Raw genomic sequence first — 20,385 nt, 5'->3', positions numbered from 1 at the left:
TGGGGAAAGGTCATCGGTCCCCATTTGACTTCTATCCCGCCCAAATGTGCTCTTCTCTTTTCTTGCTTTTTCTCCATCTCTTTCCTCCTTTCCCTTGCATTAGGCTTATATCCCAAACCATAACGGTCCTGTTTGTTAACTAGGATCGGTACTCCAACCCTTCCCTGGAGGTATTTTCCCAATCCTCTTCCAGGCAATGCTCCCTTTCCCATCGTTAGCTGTAAGCTCATTGACGTAGCTTTGGATATCTTAGGCTCTGGGATTTTGCTCATCTCGATGACAAATGTGGCATTTACGAATTCCAATGATCGGAATGAACATTCTATCGCTTCACTATCAGCCTCTATGTATGGCGTATCATCGGTGACTGATGCAATGATGTCTTCTTCTGCACCTATAGTCACCAATCTACCCTCTATCACCAACTTTAACTTTTGGTGAAGTGACGATGGTACAGCTCCTGCAGAATGGATCCAAGGCCTCCCCAATAGGCAATTGTAAGATGGTTTAATATCCATTACCAAAAAGTCCACTTCGTATGTATTTGGACCAATCAATAGAGGTATCTCGATTCTCCCCATCACTTTTCTCTCAGTGCCATCAAATGCTCTCACTATATTTTGACATGATTTCATGTGAGAGCTATCCACAGGTAACCTGTTTAATGTGGACAGGGGTAAAACATTCAGGGCCGATCCATTGTCCACGAGTACCGCCGGTAGTATACACCCCTTGCAACGGGCAGTGATGTGCAAGGCCTTGGTAGATCCCATACCACCTGGCGGAATCTCATCATCGTTGAAGAATATGAAATTATCGGCATTTATATTGTTAACCAGGCGATCCAATTTGTTCACTGAGATATCTTTAGCGACATAGGTCTCATTTAGCACTTTTACCAACGCATTACGATGTATCTCTGAACTTAGAAGTAACTCGAGCACTGAGATGCGAGCGGGTTGCTTATGCAATTGTTCCACCACGCTATACTCGCTATGCTTCAAGAATTTTAGGAATTCTCTAGCCTCATTTTCAGTCACCGGTGTGTTAATTTACGGTTCAATTCCGGTCGTCTTCGTTTTATTTTGTTCAACCGCCAAGGCTTTTCCTTTTATAAGTTCCCTTTTTGTATTTCCCAGGTCGTAACGTTTTCCACTACGCGTATAGAAACCTGCGTCATTAGCCTCTTCTGAAGCATTTATCGGGTTCTCCTCTCCCGTGATCATCACATTGCAGTCGTAATTCCAAGGAACCTTTTTGCTATCCTTGTAAGGAAAGGCTACAGGTTTTTGGATTATGACCCTTGGCGCCAGTTGTATTCCAGATCCTGTACTCGTTGGCCTTGAAATAATCACCACTGGGTGATTTGGGGCCTTTCCCGTAGACCCCTCCTCCGAGGCATAAACTTCTCCATTTTCAAGTCCTTTGATCTCTTCATAAAATTCTAGCTCTTTGTTGTCCATCAGATTTTGCACCAAGGCCTTGAATTCAGTGCAGTTTCGAATGTCATGGTCTTCTTCAGCATGAAACTCGCAGTACGTCTTCGTTCCTTCGGGCCTTTCTTTTGAATCTTGTTTGATGAGACCTCCTTCTATCATTTGTCTCCAGACCCAACTCAATGGGGTTTTTATCTCTGCAATGTCGGTTTTGATTCTCTTTTTCTCACCTTCGATTATTGCGTTTACCCCTTTATCAGCATGGTTGGGTAACGGATTTGCTGCTACGTTGGGTCCTAATGGGTCGTCAAACTTCACAATCCCCATCTTAATGAACCTTTCCACCGCCTTTTTAAACCCAGTACAGTTCTCAATTGAGTGTCCTGGTATCCCTGCATGGTATTCACATTGGGCATTCGTGTCATACCATTTGGGATATGGAGGTTGCATGGGCTCGAGATAAAATGGAGATACTATGTGTGCATCAAATAACTTCTGATACAGTTCCCCGTATGTTATTGGAATGGGCGTGAACTGAAGTCTCTCTGTGTTAGTCCTTGTGTTGGGCCTTGTGTTGGGTTCCTGCCTCGAGGGGGCTTGGTGACTAGTGGTTATCATTTTTGGAGGGCCAACAGTAATCGGTTTTGAATGGCTCTTGCTATATGTGCTTACGTTGTTTACTTCGCCCTCCTTTTTCCTTGGGGTTGGTCTTTTGAAGCTTTCCCCCGTGTCGATTTTACCGCTCCTTACCGCGTTCTCAATCATTTCACCGGACATTACCATATCCGAGAAGCTCTTGGTAGCACTCCCCAACATGTGGTTGATGAACGGGGCTTTCAAAGTGTTGATAAACAACATGGTGACCTCTTTTTCCAAAAGGGGTGGCTGGACTTGTGTTGCCACTTCTCTCCATCGTTGGGCGTACTGCCTGAAATTCTCGCTAGGCTTTTTCTCCATGTTTTGTAACGTAATTCGATCGAATGTTATATCCGTTACATGACTGTATTGCTTCATAAAAGCTTGCGCCAAGTCTCTCCATGAACTAACTTTAGCACGACTCAGTTGGTTGTACCATTTGGCTGCAGATCTGATCAAACTGTCCTGGAAGCAGTGGATTAACAGCTGATCATTGTTGACGTATCCTGTCATTCTTCGACAGAACATAGTTATATGAGCTTCAGGACAACTAGTCCCATTATATTTTTCGAATTCTGGCATTTTGAACTTAGGTGGGAGTACTAAATCAGGGACCAAACTCAGATCCTTGGCGTCAACCCCGCGATGATAGTCGATGTTCTCCATGACTCTAAATTTTTCCTCTAACCATCTACATCGGTCCTCCAGCTGTTTTGGCAGGTTCATTCTTGTTTTTTCTGTTTCTGCCACATCATCGAGGTCCGGGACCACAGGATTAGTGGGATTATCCCCAGGATTAGAACCCGAGCCCATTTGAAAATGCAATGGTACCGAGGCACCAGCCAGATATTGAGGTCTAATGGTAACCGGCACCCTCTGTGGGTACACCTCTGGTTGTGCTTAAATGTTAGTCGGGGTGAAACCTAGAGGATAAATAGGGTCATCGTGATCTTCCCCCGCATCGACTACGGGGTCTTTTCCTTTGTTATTTCCTCCAGCCAATAACTGCTTTAATTGGTTCATCACAGTGTTCTGGGATTCTAACATGTCTTGCTGGATTTTTTCCAGTCGTTCATGCATCTGATCTTGCATCTCTCGTTGCAACTGTTCCAATCTTTCCAACCTTTGATCCATTACTTTTGTTTGGCGACGAGTACCGTAGTGATATTTGATTAGATTTTTGTTGGTTTCCAGGGTAACTGTCATAATTTAATTTTATTAGGGTCATTTTATGAAACTTACTGCATATGATGTAATGCAAATGTATGAGATGAATGCAAAAAGAGGCATTGATTCGAATTCAATTTCATTAGAAAACTCAACTAGAAAGCAAATTTCTTTACATAAAATAAATTACATATACGGCCTCGCTTTTATACCCAAGGCCTTAACCTTCCTAAGAAGCCAAGCTAAATCTCGACCTCGGCTTGATTCTGACTCATATTTTAAACTCAATACATCGGCCTGAACTGCTAATGTTTGCAGATGATCAGCCACTTCCCGCACTTGAGTCACAGCTTCGCCCATAACGTAATCTCTATCTCTAATCTGCCTTTGAGAATGATGGAATTGCTCTTGCCATTGATCATTATTCCTTTCAAGAAGCTCCATTCGTAGCTCAGAATTGTGTAATGCATCCTCAAGCTCCTCTACCTTTTCTTTCAGTTCTTCGATCTTATTTAAACTTGCTCTTAATTCGATCATGGAGTTGCGACTACGGTACGAGTGAAGTGACTTTTCTAGCTCTGCCACCTTGGCCTTTAATCCTACCTTCTCATTTCGGCATTCTAACAAACTCCTTTCCAAAGCGTTTTCTCGAGCTCGAGCATCTTGAAATTTCTTTTCCCACTGATCGGCCCTATTCTTTTCCTCATTGATCTCTTGTCGCCACTGCTCTGCCGTTTTACCCAGACCGACAGTTCTCATCGACAACCGCAGCTTCTTGTAATCTGTTTTTAGACTATCCAAATCCTCTTCAGCTTTGTTCTTTCCCTTCCTTAATTTCTCGGCTTCTAGCTTGTGGATATCGATGTCTAATCCCAAATGCACTCTTTCTTCTTCTAACTGTTCTATCCTCTTTCCCAACTCAGAATTTCTTTTCTCAAAGTCTCATTTGATGATCTCTAATTCTGACGGAACTACTTGTAGATGCTCTTCTATAGATTGAACGCAATCTTCCCTCGGCTTAGGGATGTTGTCATTGACTCTTTTACTCCACCACCCATAATATTCTGAAGTTGCCATCGCTCCTATGGTAAATATTTTCATTCGGTGAACCTGTTTCCAAGCGTTAGATATTTCTCGAGTTTTTCTCTTGTAGTTTTCATCCTTATAAGAAAACTCACATTGAGCCAACCCTTGTGTTGCTGGTATGAACTGTCTCGATCTATATTGTCTTAATACGAGTAAAGGGGCATAACCGACAGCTCCCCAAATTCCGAGTAAAGGGACCCAGTTGAAATCACCACATCGATACAGGATCTCGTCGGGTACCATCCAAGGAGCTTTCCATTCAACGTCATCCTCCTGAAGATTTTGGAGAATCGTCATCCACTTCTCTTCCGTGATGTCGTCTCGTCTTGGTGTAACAACTTGTTCCTTCAACGGGGAATAACCTTCTGAGAAGACTCGATAAGAGACATTCTCCATCTTCCAAAAGTGACTATGGAACCACACCAATAGTAGCTGTGCGCATCCGATGAACCTTCCCTCCCCTGCTCTTCGACACGCGCTTAGAGATCTGAAGGTTTCTGCTAAGATTGCCGGGATGGGCGTGACTCCCCTACTAAGCCGATCGAACAAATCAGAGACGGCCTCATCTACGTGCCCTAAAGCTCTAGGGAAAATTACCAAACCATAGATACCTAGAGCGAAGACATCCACTCTTTTCTTCACATCAGGGTGTGCTAATACTAAATCTCGCAAGCTTTTCCAAGGAACGCATTTACTGTCTCCTTTCTGTTGGATCCGGGCAGCGACCCACTGTTCGCTCATCCCTGTAATGCTCATCAATTTTTTTAATAATGTTGGGACACTAGCAGCTCTAGAATAGGCTTTGTCAATTTGAATCTTTGGACACCGAAGCAAGGTCGTATATTCTTCCACGGTGGGCACCAAGTCCACTTTTCCAAAAGTGAAACAACTGTAAGCAGGATTCCAAAACTGGGCTAGGGCTCGGAATAAATGCTTGTCCACTTTGACACCAAGTAGGTGAGGTAAGTCCCCGTAATCGCAGTAAAACATCTGCTTGGTCCCGTCGTCCCATTGATCCCATATTTCCTTCATTTCTCGCAGATCATTTTGGACTACGCTGATACGGGTGAAGTCCCATAACTCTGATACGTACCCTTCTGCAAGACTATCGCCTTTCTCTCTCCACGTCGTCTCAGCCCATAATCGTACAGCTGCATTGTCTTCTACTTTATCAAGAAACCTCTTTTCCATGATAAGCTTTCTATCTATACTGAACGTGAATCGACACCTCTTTTGAAATGAAAATGCCATGCAATCACAAACAAAGCAAATTAGATCTAGGATTTAAAGTAAACAATAATAAATAAAGCATCTATTCGGTAAGCACTAGGGTCTGGAATAGCTCTATCTCGGTGGGTTCTTATAGCTCGCTATGTGTGGTTTGGTTCTAAAGTAAGGGTACCTGAACCAGCAGATTCCTCGATCCTCACCCATTATAGGCTCATATGGACCGAGTTCAGTTCAGGGGAATACATTTCCCTAAGGCCATGCGGAGATGAAAATCTCACGAAGACATAGGTACGGATGTATCCCGGAAGCAATTCACTATCCCATGCGGAGGTGAAAACCTCACGAAGGCGTAGTTTCTCACTCCCACTTAAAAGGTGTGACCAACGGTCATGCAATGGAATGTGCGGAGGTATAAAATAAAATACAGAACACGATACAAATGTAACTCAAAACAAAAGAGATGAGAGGATCGTAAATTTAAATCGAATTTTCAACTTTCGACAAAAAGACAAGAAATAATCAACACGTGGCTTGACTCTCAAATAGTCCCCAGCGGAGTCGCCAAGCTGTTGACACCATTTTTTTTGAAAACGGGGTCGACTTGGATTTAAAAAAAGAATAAAAACGGGAGTCGCCACCAATCCTTTTTTGACGAGGTGTGATCGGGTCACCTCAAAAAGTGGTTGTTTTTAATAAATGATTTAATTTTATTAAAACAACGATTTTGGTCTACGAAATTCAGAAAAATGAGTTCGGGAGCCGGTTACGCACGAGGAAGGATTAGCACCCTCGATACGCCCAAAATTGGTACCTAGTTGATTAATTAGTGTCTTAGTGTCGAAAATTGAAAATTTGAAGAGTTTTAAAAAATACGATCCTTAAAAGAAAATCTGATATCGTGAATTGAAACATAAGATTCTCTTGTTCCGAAGGAATATCACATCCAGCACGTTAGGACACGATACTCTAAACCATCGAAACCAAGATCACCTTATAGTTTAATGAAACCATACTTTGAAGCTTTAAGAGGATATTTGGCTATTTAGTCAAACGAGAAATCGAAACCCAGCACGTTAGGGCACGTTTTCTCGAGTTTCCAAACGCGAAATATTGCCTTATTTAGAAAAATTTTCCTTTTGGTGTTTAGTGTCAATGCTTGACAAAACAATAACGAATACGACAAGGTGAGCAAAGTAAAGTGAGTAACAACAATGCAATAGGCAAAATGAAATGACGAGGCGATTACATAAACAAAGCATACAAATAAATAGAACTAACATTTAAAAAAAGCACAAGTGTACACGAATAAATAAACAAACACCAAATAACAATGATGACAATAAATACAATTATGTAAAAATGTATATGCATGTATAATTTAAAGCCATAAAATAAGAAATGCATATAAATTATAGAATATGAAACATAGATAAATATATACATATATATAAATCGGTAAGTATTATAAAAATAAAATGTAAATGTGTTTATATATATTTACAAATTGTGATAATATAAAATATATGTATGTGAATTATAAAATATGTGAAATATACAAAAAGCATTTTTAAGAATATAAAGAATATATATAAGTATGTATATGATGTAAAATATGCATAAATATATGTAAGTATATAAAAATTATGAAGTGTGAAAAAATATGTTTAAATAGGTATAAGTACGTATATCTACATATATGTGTAAAAAATATATAATATTTAAAAAAGGGGGTATATATATATGCGTAATATATAAAAATACATATATAATATAATGTTAAAATATTCACATAATATACATAATAATAGTGTTGAAAACATCTATTAATAATAAATATACACTTATATGTATTAAAGATATATTCATAAATATAAAAAACATATACTAATAATCACAATAGTAAAGATAAAAATGTATACGTAACATAATGCGAAAATATATAAATGTTGTGATATCTAAAACATATACATAAAAATGAAAAAAAATGTATGACGAATAATGCAAAAATATTTGTATGAGATGATGGGAAATATACGAATAGCACGATATTTACAAGTGTATGCCTAATATAATTATTTAAAAAAAATGATATAAATAAATGAATACATGAAAATAATACCATATACACAAAAATACCTATATATATGTAATGAAATATGTGAACAAATATTAATATTAATGAATATATGATATATGTATATAATAATAGAAACGAAACAAAATATATATATAGTTAAATATAATACAATAATAATAAAACAACAATGATAATAATATTATATATATAACAATTTATATTTAAAATTGAATTAAACAGCAAAAATATTATGAAATTTAAGGTAAAAAATGAAGAAAGGATGAGATTGGATTAAAAACCAAATCTCTGGGGCGAATTTTGAAAGAAATCAAAGGAGAATGGACTTATCAGAACGCGCGTTAAACTATGGGGGATCAAATAAATAATTTGTCCAAACACTTGAAACGACATCGTTGGAAGGGGGACTAAATCGCAAAGTGTAATGGATTTCAGGGTCAATTTATAAACAACGAATAACTTAATTGCGAAATATAAAAATGCGGAAGGGCCAATTGCGCAAATAGCCCTTCCGCTCAAAAACACGCGGATCCTACCCTGGTGTGGGTCGGGTCGACCCGCCCCACGTCCGAAACGACGTCGTTTTATCATTAAACAGGGGGGGACCAAAACGGTGCGTTTTGGTCCCCTATAAAAGCTAAATTTTTTTGAAAAAATTCATTTGAGACCAGGTGAGGGAAAAAAAAAGAAAGAAAGAGGGAGAGGGAGGGCACGGAGCGATTTCCGGCCAAGGGGGGTACCGGACGGCCACCGGAGGCTCGCCGGCGCCGGCGCCGGCCACCGCACGCGGTGGCCGGAAAGGTAAAATTTTTTATTTTTTTGCTAACTCCTTTTTTAGATTTATGCTATGTAAAAATATGTAATGGAGAGTTTTTGAACAATAAAAAAACCTTAGATCTGACTGCCTTTTCTGTTTTTGGTCTTTCTCGCTTGAATCTGCTTTTTTCTTGTATTCTTAAGTAGTATTACAGTTGAAAAATGAAAAGAAAAATCCCCCTGTGTTTACATGCTTGTTTCGGCTTTTATAGCCTTATTTTTGCTCTCTATTCTTCGTTGTTTTGCAGGTTTCGCAGAGCAAGTGGGCATGGGCGGTGGTGGCAGATGCTTGGGCGGTGGCAGCTGGTGTCAGACGCGTGGGGGTATGGGGCTGCTATAGTGGAGCAGGGTATGGGCAACGGCGCCAGAAACCCTAGGGTTTCTGGCTTTCCAAAAAAATTTGGAGACTTGGGCTTATCGGGCTTCACTATTTCGGGCTGGTGTTGGTTTTGGGTATTGGGCTAGGCCCAAAATTGGCCTGTACATCTACATTAAGTGATAAATAACTGATTATTTACTTATCATTTTTCATAATTTTTTTATAATAAAACTTATTATTTATTATGTATTATTAAACATATTTAAAAAAATTAAATCACATGAATGCTACATATGTTGTAATGGGATATAAGTGTCACATGAGTACATGACCACATTGTAAGCGCAATTGGACTAAATCGAATAACAAAATAAAACCTACGGTGTTGATAAAAGAAATATATACCAAAATGAAAAAGTGAAGGCCAAATTATTCAGTAAAAAAGAAGAAGCAAGGGGTTGGGAAACTTATAATTTTTACAAACCAAAATAAAAGAAAAAATTAATTATAATTTTTACAACTTGTAGATAATAAGAAAGCAAGGCAACACCGCACGCGGATCAAACTCGAGCAACTCGCCGTTGTCCCCACACACTGAGTCATATCCAGTTCGCCCATCCATCGACGACTCATACCCGAACCCCATCCGCTTCGACACTCGACCGGCAATTACACGGCAACCAACATCGCCCTCCTCCCCTTCCCACCTCCCGCGCTTTCGTGAGCTCCTCCGTTCCCTGCATACGTGCAAATCGTCTCCCCTTTCCCGTCGGAAAGCAGCCACGAGTCGTTCACCCCACAGTCCCCCGAGGCAGGACCCAAGCAACGGAACCGCAATACCTCGTTCCTGTCCGCTACGCACCTTGCATTTTCCTCGTCACCAAAAACCGAACAACCCGAACGCGATCCGGACCGTGTCTTGACAGTCTCTCGATACTCCTCGAACCGCGTCACCGTCCTCGGCCGACTTTGAACTTTAAAAATCATATCGATGCGACCAGTGAAAGTCCTGGGACTCCAACTCGCATGAAAAATAATCTCTACGACATTCCTCGAAGGATGACCCTCGGCTAGCTCGGTCAGTGCAGGCAAGACGGTGTCATGGTTCCGAACGGGACGTGCAGGGGTAGAGCTAGAGCCAATCCGGCGAGGTCGAGGCGGAGGATAACTTAAATCGGGTTCGGGTTTACCGCCAGCCCTCGGAACCAGTTTCGGGTCGGATTTCTTGGGCGTTATAACGTCTTTGATGCTTTGAGAACTTCATCTACAACTGGAACTGAGAATCAAAAGCTTGGGATTTGGCTGATAAACATCTTCGAATACTCTCGATTTACATTGCAAATATTTGATCCACCCACTTGCCATAATAGCTCTCTCTCTTTTTCTTCTCAAAACTTTCTTTTCAAATTGGTTTTAGCGGGATCTTTCATTTTTTTTTTGGGTGAAAGAAAAGGAAGGATATTAAATCAGGAATCAGTGTCGGGTGATACGGAAATGACGAATATGACCTTATGGAACTACAAAGATTGAGGTCGTGAGGTTATTATTACCCACGTGGGCTCTTGTCTTAAGAAGTGTTCGCTTTGGGTGCATAGGCAAAGATTCTTTAACGACAAAAGCAAGTTGAACCCGGACATTAAAAAAATTCAATTATTTTTATTTTTATGGATAAACTTCTTTTTTTTTCCAAATCTTTTCATGTGTTTTTTGTTTTATAAAATTATGGCAGCTGAAGATTAAGTCTTATTTCAATTGTAATGAATATTGTTATCTATATAAGAGACGTGAATTTGAATATGTATTATTCTCTTATTTATGGATTGAGAACCGGTTATAAATAATTATAGACATAGTCTCAAAAATAACAAACACGATTAAAATTGATAATGAATTTTAAAAAAAATCGACGAGATTATGGAAATTGTATAACTTAAGTTCAGTTCAAGCTAGTTGCATTTGTGGTTTGGGCTTTCCTCAATTATTATAATTCAAAATATATATATATATATAATCCAGTTTCGGAAAACCGTTAACAATTTATTCTTGTGTTTAAAAAGTAGTTTATAATATAGTAAATTAGTTAGAGATACTGTTGGGCATAGACATGCATCAGTCACCGGAGATTTCATTGGCTCGAGCTAGGAGCATGCCGGCGGGGACTTTACCGGTATGTGAATCAGGAACTGCGGCGAGAGTGACGAAGGGAGGATCCGAAGGCACCGTCGCCGAAATTCTCTACAAGTGAACTAATTACGGCAAAAAGTAATGGAGATCGAGGTGGTTTTCGCTTCGTAATAGTGTTATCTTACTCCAAGATTCACCGGCCGCAGGCGCTAAGCCTCCTCTCTCCGACCGGTGACGTCAGATTGATAGGTGATATATATAAACCAATCGGATTTCGAGAAAAACGAAAATCAAATTAAAAAATTGCAAAAAGAAAAAAAATGAACCAATAATTATGATGCTAATGTAATTCTTTTTTATTTAGAGAGAGCTTAATATAGTTAATATTTTGATTCAAAAGTATTAACTGGTGTTAGCAATTTTTGTCATTTTATACTAATTTTAGTGCCCTAAAAATTGCATCTGAAGCAATTAAATTGTGAATTGTTAGGCATTTGATATCTTTTATAGCTAAGAATAAGAAAAAAAAAAAAGAACAGGGGAGGGGGGAATTAGGAAATTGAAGAGCAAGAACCGTAGGTTTCTTGCATTTTCTTGTAGTTTTTACCGTAAGTTTCTTCTCTGAATTTTCTTTTTGTTTCTGGGATTTCAATTTTCATGTTTAATCTGATATTTAATAGAAAAGTTGAAGTCTTTTTTGAACCGATCAACGACGATTCAACAGATTGAAATTTGGTCTTTTCCTTTTCCTTCTTTTGCATTTAATCTTTTAGTTTTAGGGAAAAAGAAATGATGAAACGATGTATACAAATTGCATGTTGACGAATTGGATTTTCGATTCTTTGTTCTTCTGGCGATTCTAGAAAATTTTCAGCAAATTTATACGTACCTTTTTATCTGTGGAAATGGGGTTTTGTATATGTTCCATTCATCCATTTATTCTGCAAATTTATATGCTGTTATCATGAAATGACTGCATAAGCACACACATACACGTTCATGGTGATCATGTGATCTGCTCTTGTAGCAGATGTCGTCATTTTATCAACTGATAGGCTCAAGAAATGTTTGCTTGAGGAGGGAATCAGTGACAACCTTGTAAAGGATTGTGACCAGATTAAGCTCTCATTATTCTTTAGGTCTTCAAGTTCTTTGTGAAGAAATATCTAATTTGCTTGACACTTTAAGGCAGTTTAAGGTGATGAGAACTTAGTATGTTATTTTGAATGCAAGTGTTTCATCTTTGGTTGTTCTTGAACTTAAAAGTTCTCAAAGTGAATGATGAAATGCCATAATGGTTTGAGATAAACTATCATTGTAGTAATATCTGTTTCTTTTTGTTACTAACTTTTTGTACTGTTTTCTCATAGCCTGATATATATTGCTTTTGGGCTTCTCAGAATTCAGTGCAACTGAATCATCTGATGAAGATGAAACCTCCTTCTATGACACAAAACAGTATTTCACCGAACTCGCTGTTAGTTTTCAATGCTTAAGAAGGGCAGCTGATCGAGCAGATAATCAGAAAGAAACTGAAAATTACTGTGGAAAAGATGCATGGCGATAAAGAAGATTGTGATTCTGGATATCCTCAAATTGAAAGGCGAAAAAAGCTTCCCGATCCAGTTCTAAGAGAGAAAGGGGTTAGCCTTTGGTCTCTGATCAAAGACAATGTGGGAAAGGATCTCACACGAGTTTGTCTCCCTGTTTACTTCAATGAGCCAATATCATCCCTTCAGAAATGTTTCGAGGACCTAGAATATTCGAATCTTTTGGACAGAGCATGCAAGTATGGAAAAGAAGTACGTTATTCATGCATTTTATCTTAAATTTCTGGGTTTCTGTTGATATATGCATGCTATTTTCTTCAGGATTTTATCAAGTTTTCAAACAACTATAAACAACATAAAGGAAAATCAGTATTAGCCTTTGTAACAACTATCAAGTGTTCCTTGCTAGCTTTTTGAGGGTGATGTTGTTACATTTACCTCTTAGATTTGTTGGATTTTTAGACTTGTTGAGATGATTATTATGGTTTTGATGAACATCAACAGCTGCTCTTGCTTTATATCTGTGCTATCTGATTGTATGCTCTATTTGGAAATTTTCTGTTACTTCCTCAGGGGAACAGCCTCCAACGGATTCTTAATGTTGCTGCATTTGCTGTTTCTGGGTATTCTTCTTCTGAAGGCCGGCATTGTAAGCCTTTCAATCCTTTACTAGGAGAAACTTTTGAAGCGGACTATCCTGAAAAAGGAGTTCGTTTCTTCTCTGAGAAGGTCAGTCTTCAAGATCTATCAACTCAGCTTGCTTCATATTAAGAAACAGGCAGCCTTATATTGAACTTAAATTTATAAATTAAGAAACATAACTTAGGTTCCACCTTCCAAAGCAGTTGTCTCGAAGTTTCATAGAGTAAATGACTTACCTTCCAAGTTGCAACAGGTTAGTCACCATCCAACCCTTCTTGCATTTCATTGTGAAGGCAAAGGGTGGAAATTCTGGGGTGACAGTAACCTCCGCTCGAAGTTTTCCGGGCGTTCAATTCAGCTTGACCCTGTTGGCGTTCTGACCCTGGAATTTGATGACGGTGAAACATTTCAGTGGAGCAAGGTATGCACCACTGGGCTACATATTTACTAGATGTGCTATTTCAGGTTTTCCCATGTTCTAGCTTCCACTTTTTTTACGTGCTATAAATTGTTCGAACTTCATTCTTTGCAGGTAACTACTAATATTTATAATCTCATCCTTGGTCAAGTGTATTGTGATCACCATGGATTGATGCAAATTCGTGGGAACAGCCAATATTCATGCAAACTCAAATTCAAAGAGCAATCTATTATTGAGCGGAACCCTCACCAGGTTAATTGTCAATCTGAGTTTTTCATAAGTTTCTTTCTAGTAGCTCAGTTCAGTTATCTTTAATTTGTACCAATACAGAAAAAATGATAATATGATAGTGCTTTATCCTGGTTCTATTAGTCTACGTTAAGCGTTTTTAAATAGTTATTTTCTCTAATAATTGTTTATCCTGTCCTACATTTACTTAGGTCCATGGATTTGCTGAAGACCATTCAGGTAAAAAGGTTGCTACATTATTTGGCAAATGGGATGACAGCATGTATTATGTCAATGGTGAGGTGAAGGGGAGTGGCAAGCCAAAGGTCTGCTGTCCTTCAGATGCCACCTTGCTATGGAAAAGGAATGAGCCAGCTCCTAATCCGACTCGCTACAACTTAACATCATTTGCGATCACACTAAATGAGATAACACCGGGGTTGCAGGTAGAGATTATGAATTGAATCACTTTCTCATAAGCATTTTCTTTTTCCTCTTATGCATATATAATTGTTTTCTATAGCTTTGTCTGATCCTGGGTATTTGATCATGGAATTAAGGAGAAGCTCCCACCTACAGATTCTAGGCTTCGACCAGACCAACGTCATTTAGAGAACGGGGAATTTGATAGAGCAAATTCAGAGAAACAACGGTTGGAAAGGAGGCAAAGAATGGTACGTTCCCACCTTCTCAATTTTCACGTATACATCCTGGATCGGTAACTATCTTGTAACTTAGAAATCAATTATAGTGACATTCGTTAGAACTAATCAATAACTTGTTTTAGAAACTTCCTTGTTGCAAGAGGCAACTCTTACTGCAGTGAGAAATGAATCCTCAAACTAGTGACATAATCAGATTTAGAGTACTGCTTTTACCAGTGAACTTCACTCTGCATTCTTGTCTTGCACAGTCGAGAAAACTACAAGAAAGTGGCTGGAAACCTAGATGGTTCCGGAAAGATGGTAACGGAAGCTACCACTACGTGGGCGGATATTGGGAAGCAAGAGAGCAGGCGAACTGGGATGGATGCCCAGATATATTTGGTGAATTCAATGAAGAAACTGTTGATTCCTCTGGATGATAACTCGACTCGTATTCAACACTTGCATCCATTTCAAAGTAACATGGTTGAACATCTATATTCTAGCTGCCATTTTTTGATGCAACTCTTTGGTTGTCATTTAGACCTGATTATTCATACATGTACTGATCATGTAGAATGAACAAACATTAAGGGATAATCATGGAGCACATTCAGACAAACTTTGATTCCAGATTACCGCCATTATCTGTTCTCAGAGATTGCAGACCAATTTTCAGATGTTCATCCCATGAGGCAACCAATATTTGGACCTGATGCAGCGGATGAATAAGGTCAGTCCCTTCTGTAACATTCTCTTGTGTGCAAATATTTTTGTGTAATTGTAATTATTTTCTTCATATTCATTTATTCTAAAGCTCCTTCAATCGAGAAAGCTAATTTCATTTGATAATATGATTTGTGTAATATAAAAGGAATTATTTCATTATCTTAGGCTTACCTGTTATATTTGCTTAGGATTTTCTGGATATCGCTTTTTTTTTCAAAGGTCTGAAAATGGGAAACACAATATTGCAACATTTTGTTTGTATTTTGGAAAAATTTCAAACTTTGAGGGAAAAAAAGAGAATATATAAATATAAAAATAATATAAAAATAATTTTGGTCTTGTTTTCTTTTACGTTTTGGTCTAGAACAAATGCTTATTATTTTATTTATTTCTTTTTATATTTTTGCAGAGAAGTTAATGGAAGTTCAAGGGATTAAAACCATATATAATGAAAGTTTTTTGTTTTGAGAAAATGTTAATTTTATTGATTCAAACATCGATTTTTTTAAAAATATAATGTATATAATTATTGATTTAATTGTAATATTTTATTTGTAAATTGATAAATTTCACCTTTTGAATTTATTCATTTATTATGTATCACCTTTTGAATCTATTGGTTTTATCACCATGCGGAATTGTCCCTCACGTTGAAGGGCGGCGTTAGGGAGAGGCATGGCTTCATTTAAAAAAGGTATAATAAACCCGTGTATTCAATAATTGTAAAATTATAAATTAATATAACCATAAAATTGTATTTTAATTCCTAAAATTTATAATTTTATTTTATTTTTTTAAAAGAAAAGATTTTTTGCTTCACTCTTACTCTTGTTTATCACATGATGTCAAAGTTGGTTAATACGATTGACTTTTACCAATCGGATTAAAACTATATTGCATTTTCTCTCAAATGAAATCGATTTCTTTAATACAAAGAAATAATTGCTAAAAACTGTTAATTTAAATAATAGTACAAAGCAATAGTTGCTAAAAGCTATTAAATTAACTCTTTTTAGACTGAAAATCGAGTTCAAACATTTTAATTAATTAGTGATTAACATATCAAACATAAGTATAAAAACCGAGCTAATTTTTCATTAGAAATAGGGGTAATCGCGTGGAACCCACGGTAGGTTCTAAGCTCGACCGTGACACTCCCAGTCAAATCCAGCTACAAAACATCCATTGACAACATGCCAATATCTCCAACACTTTGCACCTACAATACGCCATTTCTGAACCGAATAAACAAAAAAAAGGTTGGTTGGCAGTAATTATTAATATGGAAGCATCTCGAAATGGTGTGTTTGCTTTTGCTTTCTCATATTATGCTTCAGATTCCATGCCTTATTTTAGAACAAAATTCCTGTACCATCAATGATGCATATTGGGAAATTGACTAAATTACGAGTTTGATTAAATGAGCTAAAGGAGAAAACATTTTTTAATGTCGGTTTTGGATCCACTAGCTCCTTATAGTAAGTTTAGTACTGCAATATTAAGTTGTATATTGGGAACTTAAAATAAATTATGAGTTTAATGTGAATGAAGTTCAGTAAATCTGTTTAGAGGGTACTAATGCCTCAAGAAGAACATGAAAGGTTTGACAAAGAGTGTAATCCATTTTGTTTCTACTTTGGCGGTTTGTAAGTTGTCACTATTATGCTTATATTTTGGAAGAACATGGAACATTACAATGGGGATATTCATTTAAAGTTAGGCTAAGGCAGATCCACAAATTATTGATCCTATAGGAGCAATGGTAACGTGGTAGTGTGTTAATTTCCACCTCACAGATCACAAACATCCAAACTTCACCAGGCAGCTTAAAAAAGAAAAAGAATCAAATTGATTTATTCTACAATTTTGATCAATTAACCTAACATTAAAAAAAAAATCCACTAGTCTTCTTTTAAACACTATAAAACCCCCATCCCATCGCTCCAAGTTCCCATCCTCAAAACACACTCTAAGCAAAGAAAGCAAGCCACTAGGGTTTTAAGAGAAGATCAAAATGGCTTCAAAAAAATCAGCTTCCATGGCCTTCTTTTTAGCACTCAACATTCTCTTCTTTTCCCTAGTCAGTGCTTGTGGCTCTTGCTCTTCACCCACCCCTAAACCAAGGCCAAACCCAAACCCCAACACCCCCACCCCTACTCCATCCGCACGAGGCAGGTGCCCTAGAGATGCCCTCAAATTAGGTGTATGTGCCAATGTGCTTAACTTGGTCAATGTCACCGTTGGTTCACCTCCAGTGATGCCATGCTGTTCCCTTCTCAATGGCCTTGTCGACCTCGAAGCTGCTGCTTGCCTTTGCACTGCTATTAGAGCTAACATCTTAGGCATCAACCTTAACATCCCTGTTTCTCTTAGCTTGCTCCTCAACGTTTGTTCAAGGAATGTTCCAACTGGGTTCCAATGCTAATTAAGTCATCACTTTTCCCTCCATTCTTTCTCAACTTCCTTATGGTGTTTGTGTGTTTGGTTTTTTTATAAAGTTATGATGTCATAACTTCATTGTTTTAGTTTGTATCATTGTTGCTTTAATTTCCTTGGGAGAATTGATACAGAATAAAATTTTTCTTCAAGTGTTTTTCTTTGAGTGTTTATTATATCTCTAAAGGACATGAAAAAGTTTGTATTATTCAATCCGTTATTCTTGATTCCTTGTCAAATTATTTATATGATGTCTACAGCTAGTTATGGCAATGACTTTTATATCTAATTATAAATAAGTAAAGTTGGGAATTTTTTATTTTATTTTCATCCCGCAAAATATCTCCATCATTCTTATAATTTTCAAATCCGAAATAGAAACTCATTAGAAAATAGAAAGCACATTTTTTGAGTCCGTGACTTAGGATTTGTTGAACCAGATGTAAGCATTTGGAACTAAAAAAAGACATTCCTACACCAAAAGGCAATCATTCCTTCCACTTTCTTTTAACATTTTCATTTCCACCCAATTCAATACATTAACGATGGTTATTTTTTATGTTTAAAAATAGCTAAATTAGTCCATTTATATTAATTGTATTTATGTGAATAAAAAATAATGTTTAGTGTTGATGTGAAAATGTATTTATGAAATTAAATCTATTTTTTTATTTTGAGCAATTCATGTTTTAAAAGAAAAAATTAGTAGGTTTATAAAATTCAAATTTGATTTAAATTTGGAGACTGATAGTTATATGTTCAATTAAATTTTTTTTTAAAAAATTGTAGATTGAGTTTTAACTCGATTGGCACGGGTATTGTTGTCTATGCAGGAGGACGTGGGTTTGAGTGTGTTGAAGTTTAGGCATTATCTTAAAAAGAACAATCATGATCAGAATTTATAATGAGATTGTTTCAAAATTATATTATAAATACCTGTGAAAATATATTATATTAATACATAATCATATCTCGGCGATAACATAAATCATATAATTTAGTATATTAAATATATTTAACGTAATTTATTATACCATTTTATTGCATAAGTTTGATTATTCATTAAAACAATAAACTTAACATACAAATTATTCATCAATTAATAGGTGAAAACTTTATACTAAAATTATATTAAATGGATAATCGTATGGGTATGCAAATGTTATTCCATAATGTCATTTTTCAAACATGTCTTTAGTCTTATCCAAAAAATGAGCATACTTTTTTATTCAATCCTACCCAGTTGCCCATATTTAATTTTTTTACATTAATTTTTATTTAAAAATAAACTTTTTAAAAAATGTAATGCACTAAATACATAGAAAGGCACTAAAATAAAAAGTTTTTTAACACATTAAAAAATATTTATATTAATAAACATTACCATAAATATAATAAATATTTTATTATATTAAATAAATAAATGTAATTTTTAAAATTTTATATTTTGGGTTGGGTAATTTTTTTTAGATTTTGGATAATGAATTTAATTATTATTGGATTAGTAATTAAATATAAATATAAATACATATAATTATTATTTAGCATATATAATTAATATAATTATTTTTATAACGTAATATATTCGGGTAATATATTCGGGTCAGGCCAAGCTTAGGCAAAAAAATTTGCCCATATAGAAATGGGTCTTAAATTTGACTCAACCCTATTTTTCAAGCATTGTATTTTTGTTTAAATCTTCACATTTTTCTGGCGAGTTTTCAAGCTTGAACGGATAGTCCGACCCATAAACAAATCTGAATTGATGTAATAAGTTGTTTTTAGAAATTTTTAAAAGGGTATAAATAAAGAATGTTATTTGAGAAAATATTAAAATATTATTTCATTTAAATAAAAAACATTTTCTTCCATAGCATTCTCTTTCATATTGGAAACCATCATTTAAAGAACACTTGTTGTTAGTGTGATTGTCTGTCTTGACATCTTTGGAAGATGTTAATCATACTAAAAAAAACTAAAAACATCATAATTAAAAAGAGAGAGGATAATTTATCGAAAATATGCAATAATGTCAATTTGTCAAAAAACAAATATCACATTGGTACCAAAAATCTTATATAATTCTTGATTTATGGATGATTTAAAAATTTATTGTAAGTTAAATTATTAAGTTGATATATTATTTAAAGTTGTTAAAAGGAGAATTAATATATAATTCATTCATATACTAAATGTCCATTGCGTCATTTCTTTTAATTAGTTATAACTGAGTCATTACAATATGTCATAAATTTATAACTATCAAATATATATAATTGACGAGTTGTGAATATTTTTCTTTTATTAATCAAATATTATAAAGTTTAATAAACCATTTTCCTATGCTTATAATTATTATATTTAAGAAATAATTCACTTACTCTAATACAAAAGTACACTGTTATAATTTTTTATGAAATATTTTTGTAACTTTAATTTTTGTATAATAATATCTATTTTTAATAATAATAATAATAATAATAATAGGGTTAAATGAATTAGTCTATATAGACATTGAAATGATCAATTTATTATTCTATTAGGACTATCCTTTTATATATAATTTTTTTTTCATTCAATTTAATTCGGATAAAATAAGTTTCAAGTGAAAAAAAATCCGAATCTAAACCAAGTTATAAGATTCGAGTGATAATATCAACCCAAATCGAACCAAACCGAATACATCGGTCCAAACCGGTTTATTGATTTTTTTTCCTTAGCCCTACGAGCGGATATGTTTGACGGCAAAAATGAAATTGAAAATAGACTTCTATTAGGTACGAAGTAGGGTTTAGAATTAGCTTGGGTTTGGATTTTATTGAATGA

The 20,385-nt window shown here is 36.0% G+C and overlaps 2 protein-coding genes and 1 pseudogene across 4 annotated transcripts; 2 read left to right on the top strand and 1 right to left on the bottom strand.

Moving 5' to 3' along the window:
• Positions 1-9,203: 9,203 nt before the first annotated feature.
• On the bottom strand, positions 9,204-10,337 carry LOC107911270 (uncharacterized; annotated as a pseudogene).
• Positions 10,338-11,317: 980 nt separating this feature from the next.
• LOC107912220 (oxysterol-binding protein-related protein 2A) lies at positions 11,318-15,755 on the top strand. Of its 3 annotated transcripts, none has more exons than XR_001688102.2 (10): positions 11,318-11,517; positions 12,310-12,711; positions 13,033-13,188; positions 13,355-13,522; positions 13,634-13,774; positions 13,963-14,196; positions 14,311-14,424; positions 14,664-14,872; positions 14,972-15,127; positions 15,533-15,755. XR_001688102.2 is itself a non-coding variant. In XM_016840304.2 (9 exons), exons 2-8 carry the CDS (start codon positions 12,463-12,465, stop codon positions 14,832-14,834), a joined length of 1,233 nt encoding a protein of 410 aa, XP_016695793.1. In that variant the 5' UTR covers positions 11,326-11,517; positions 12,310-12,462; the 3' UTR covers positions 14,835-14,880; positions 14,972-15,371. The 3 variants fall into 3 exon arrangements, 1 of the variants encoding a protein (XP_016695793.1); XR_001688101.2 differs by having other exon boundaries at positions 11,395-11,517; positions 12,280-12,711; positions 14,664-14,880; positions 15,533-15,746; XM_016840304.2 differs by lacking the exon at positions 15,533-15,755 and having other exon boundaries at positions 11,326-11,517; positions 14,664-14,880; positions 14,972-15,371.
• A 1,263-nt stretch (positions 15,756-17,018) lies between these two features.
• Positions 17,019-17,711, top strand: LOC107912221 (14 kDa proline-rich protein DC2.15). The gene has a single exon (XM_016840305.2). The coding sequence runs from the start codon at positions 17,138-17,140 to the stop codon at positions 17,546-17,548; it is 411 nt and encodes a 136-aa protein (XP_016695794.1). The 5' UTR covers positions 17,019-17,137; the 3' UTR covers positions 17,549-17,711.
• The last annotated feature ends 2,674 nt before the right edge of the window (positions 17,712-20,385 follow it).

Source organism: Gossypium hirsutum, chromosome D11 (genome assembly GCF_007990345.1).
Source record: "Gossypium hirsutum isolate 1008001.06 chromosome D11, Gossypium_hirsutum_v2.1, whole genome shotgun sequence".
In the NCBI taxonomy this organism is placed as follows: domain Eukaryota; kingdom Viridiplantae; phylum Streptophyta; class Magnoliopsida; order Malvales; family Malvaceae; genus Gossypium; species Gossypium hirsutum.
The sequence above is the reverse complement of the archived record's forward strand: the minus strand, read 5'-3'. Positions and strand labels throughout refer to the sequence as shown.

Bases quoted from the DNA above. Each gene is read 5' to 3' on its own strand.
- LOC107912221 (XM_016840305.2), top strand. From the start codon at position 17,138: ATGGCTTCAAAAAAATCAGCTTCCATGGCCTTCTTTTTAGCACTCAAC.
- LOC107912220 (XM_016840304.2), top strand. From the start codon at position 12,463: ATGCATGGCGATAAAGAAGATTGTGATTCTGGATATCCTCAAATTGAA. The intron at 14,197-14,310 runs GTAGAGATTATG...CATGGAATTAAG, and splicing joins AGATAACACCGGGGTTGCAG to GAGAAGCTCCCACCTACAGA. The intron at 14,425-14,663 runs GTACGTTCCCAC...TGTCTTGCACAG, and splicing joins TGGAAAGGAGGCAAAGAATG to TCGAGAAAACTACAAGAAAG.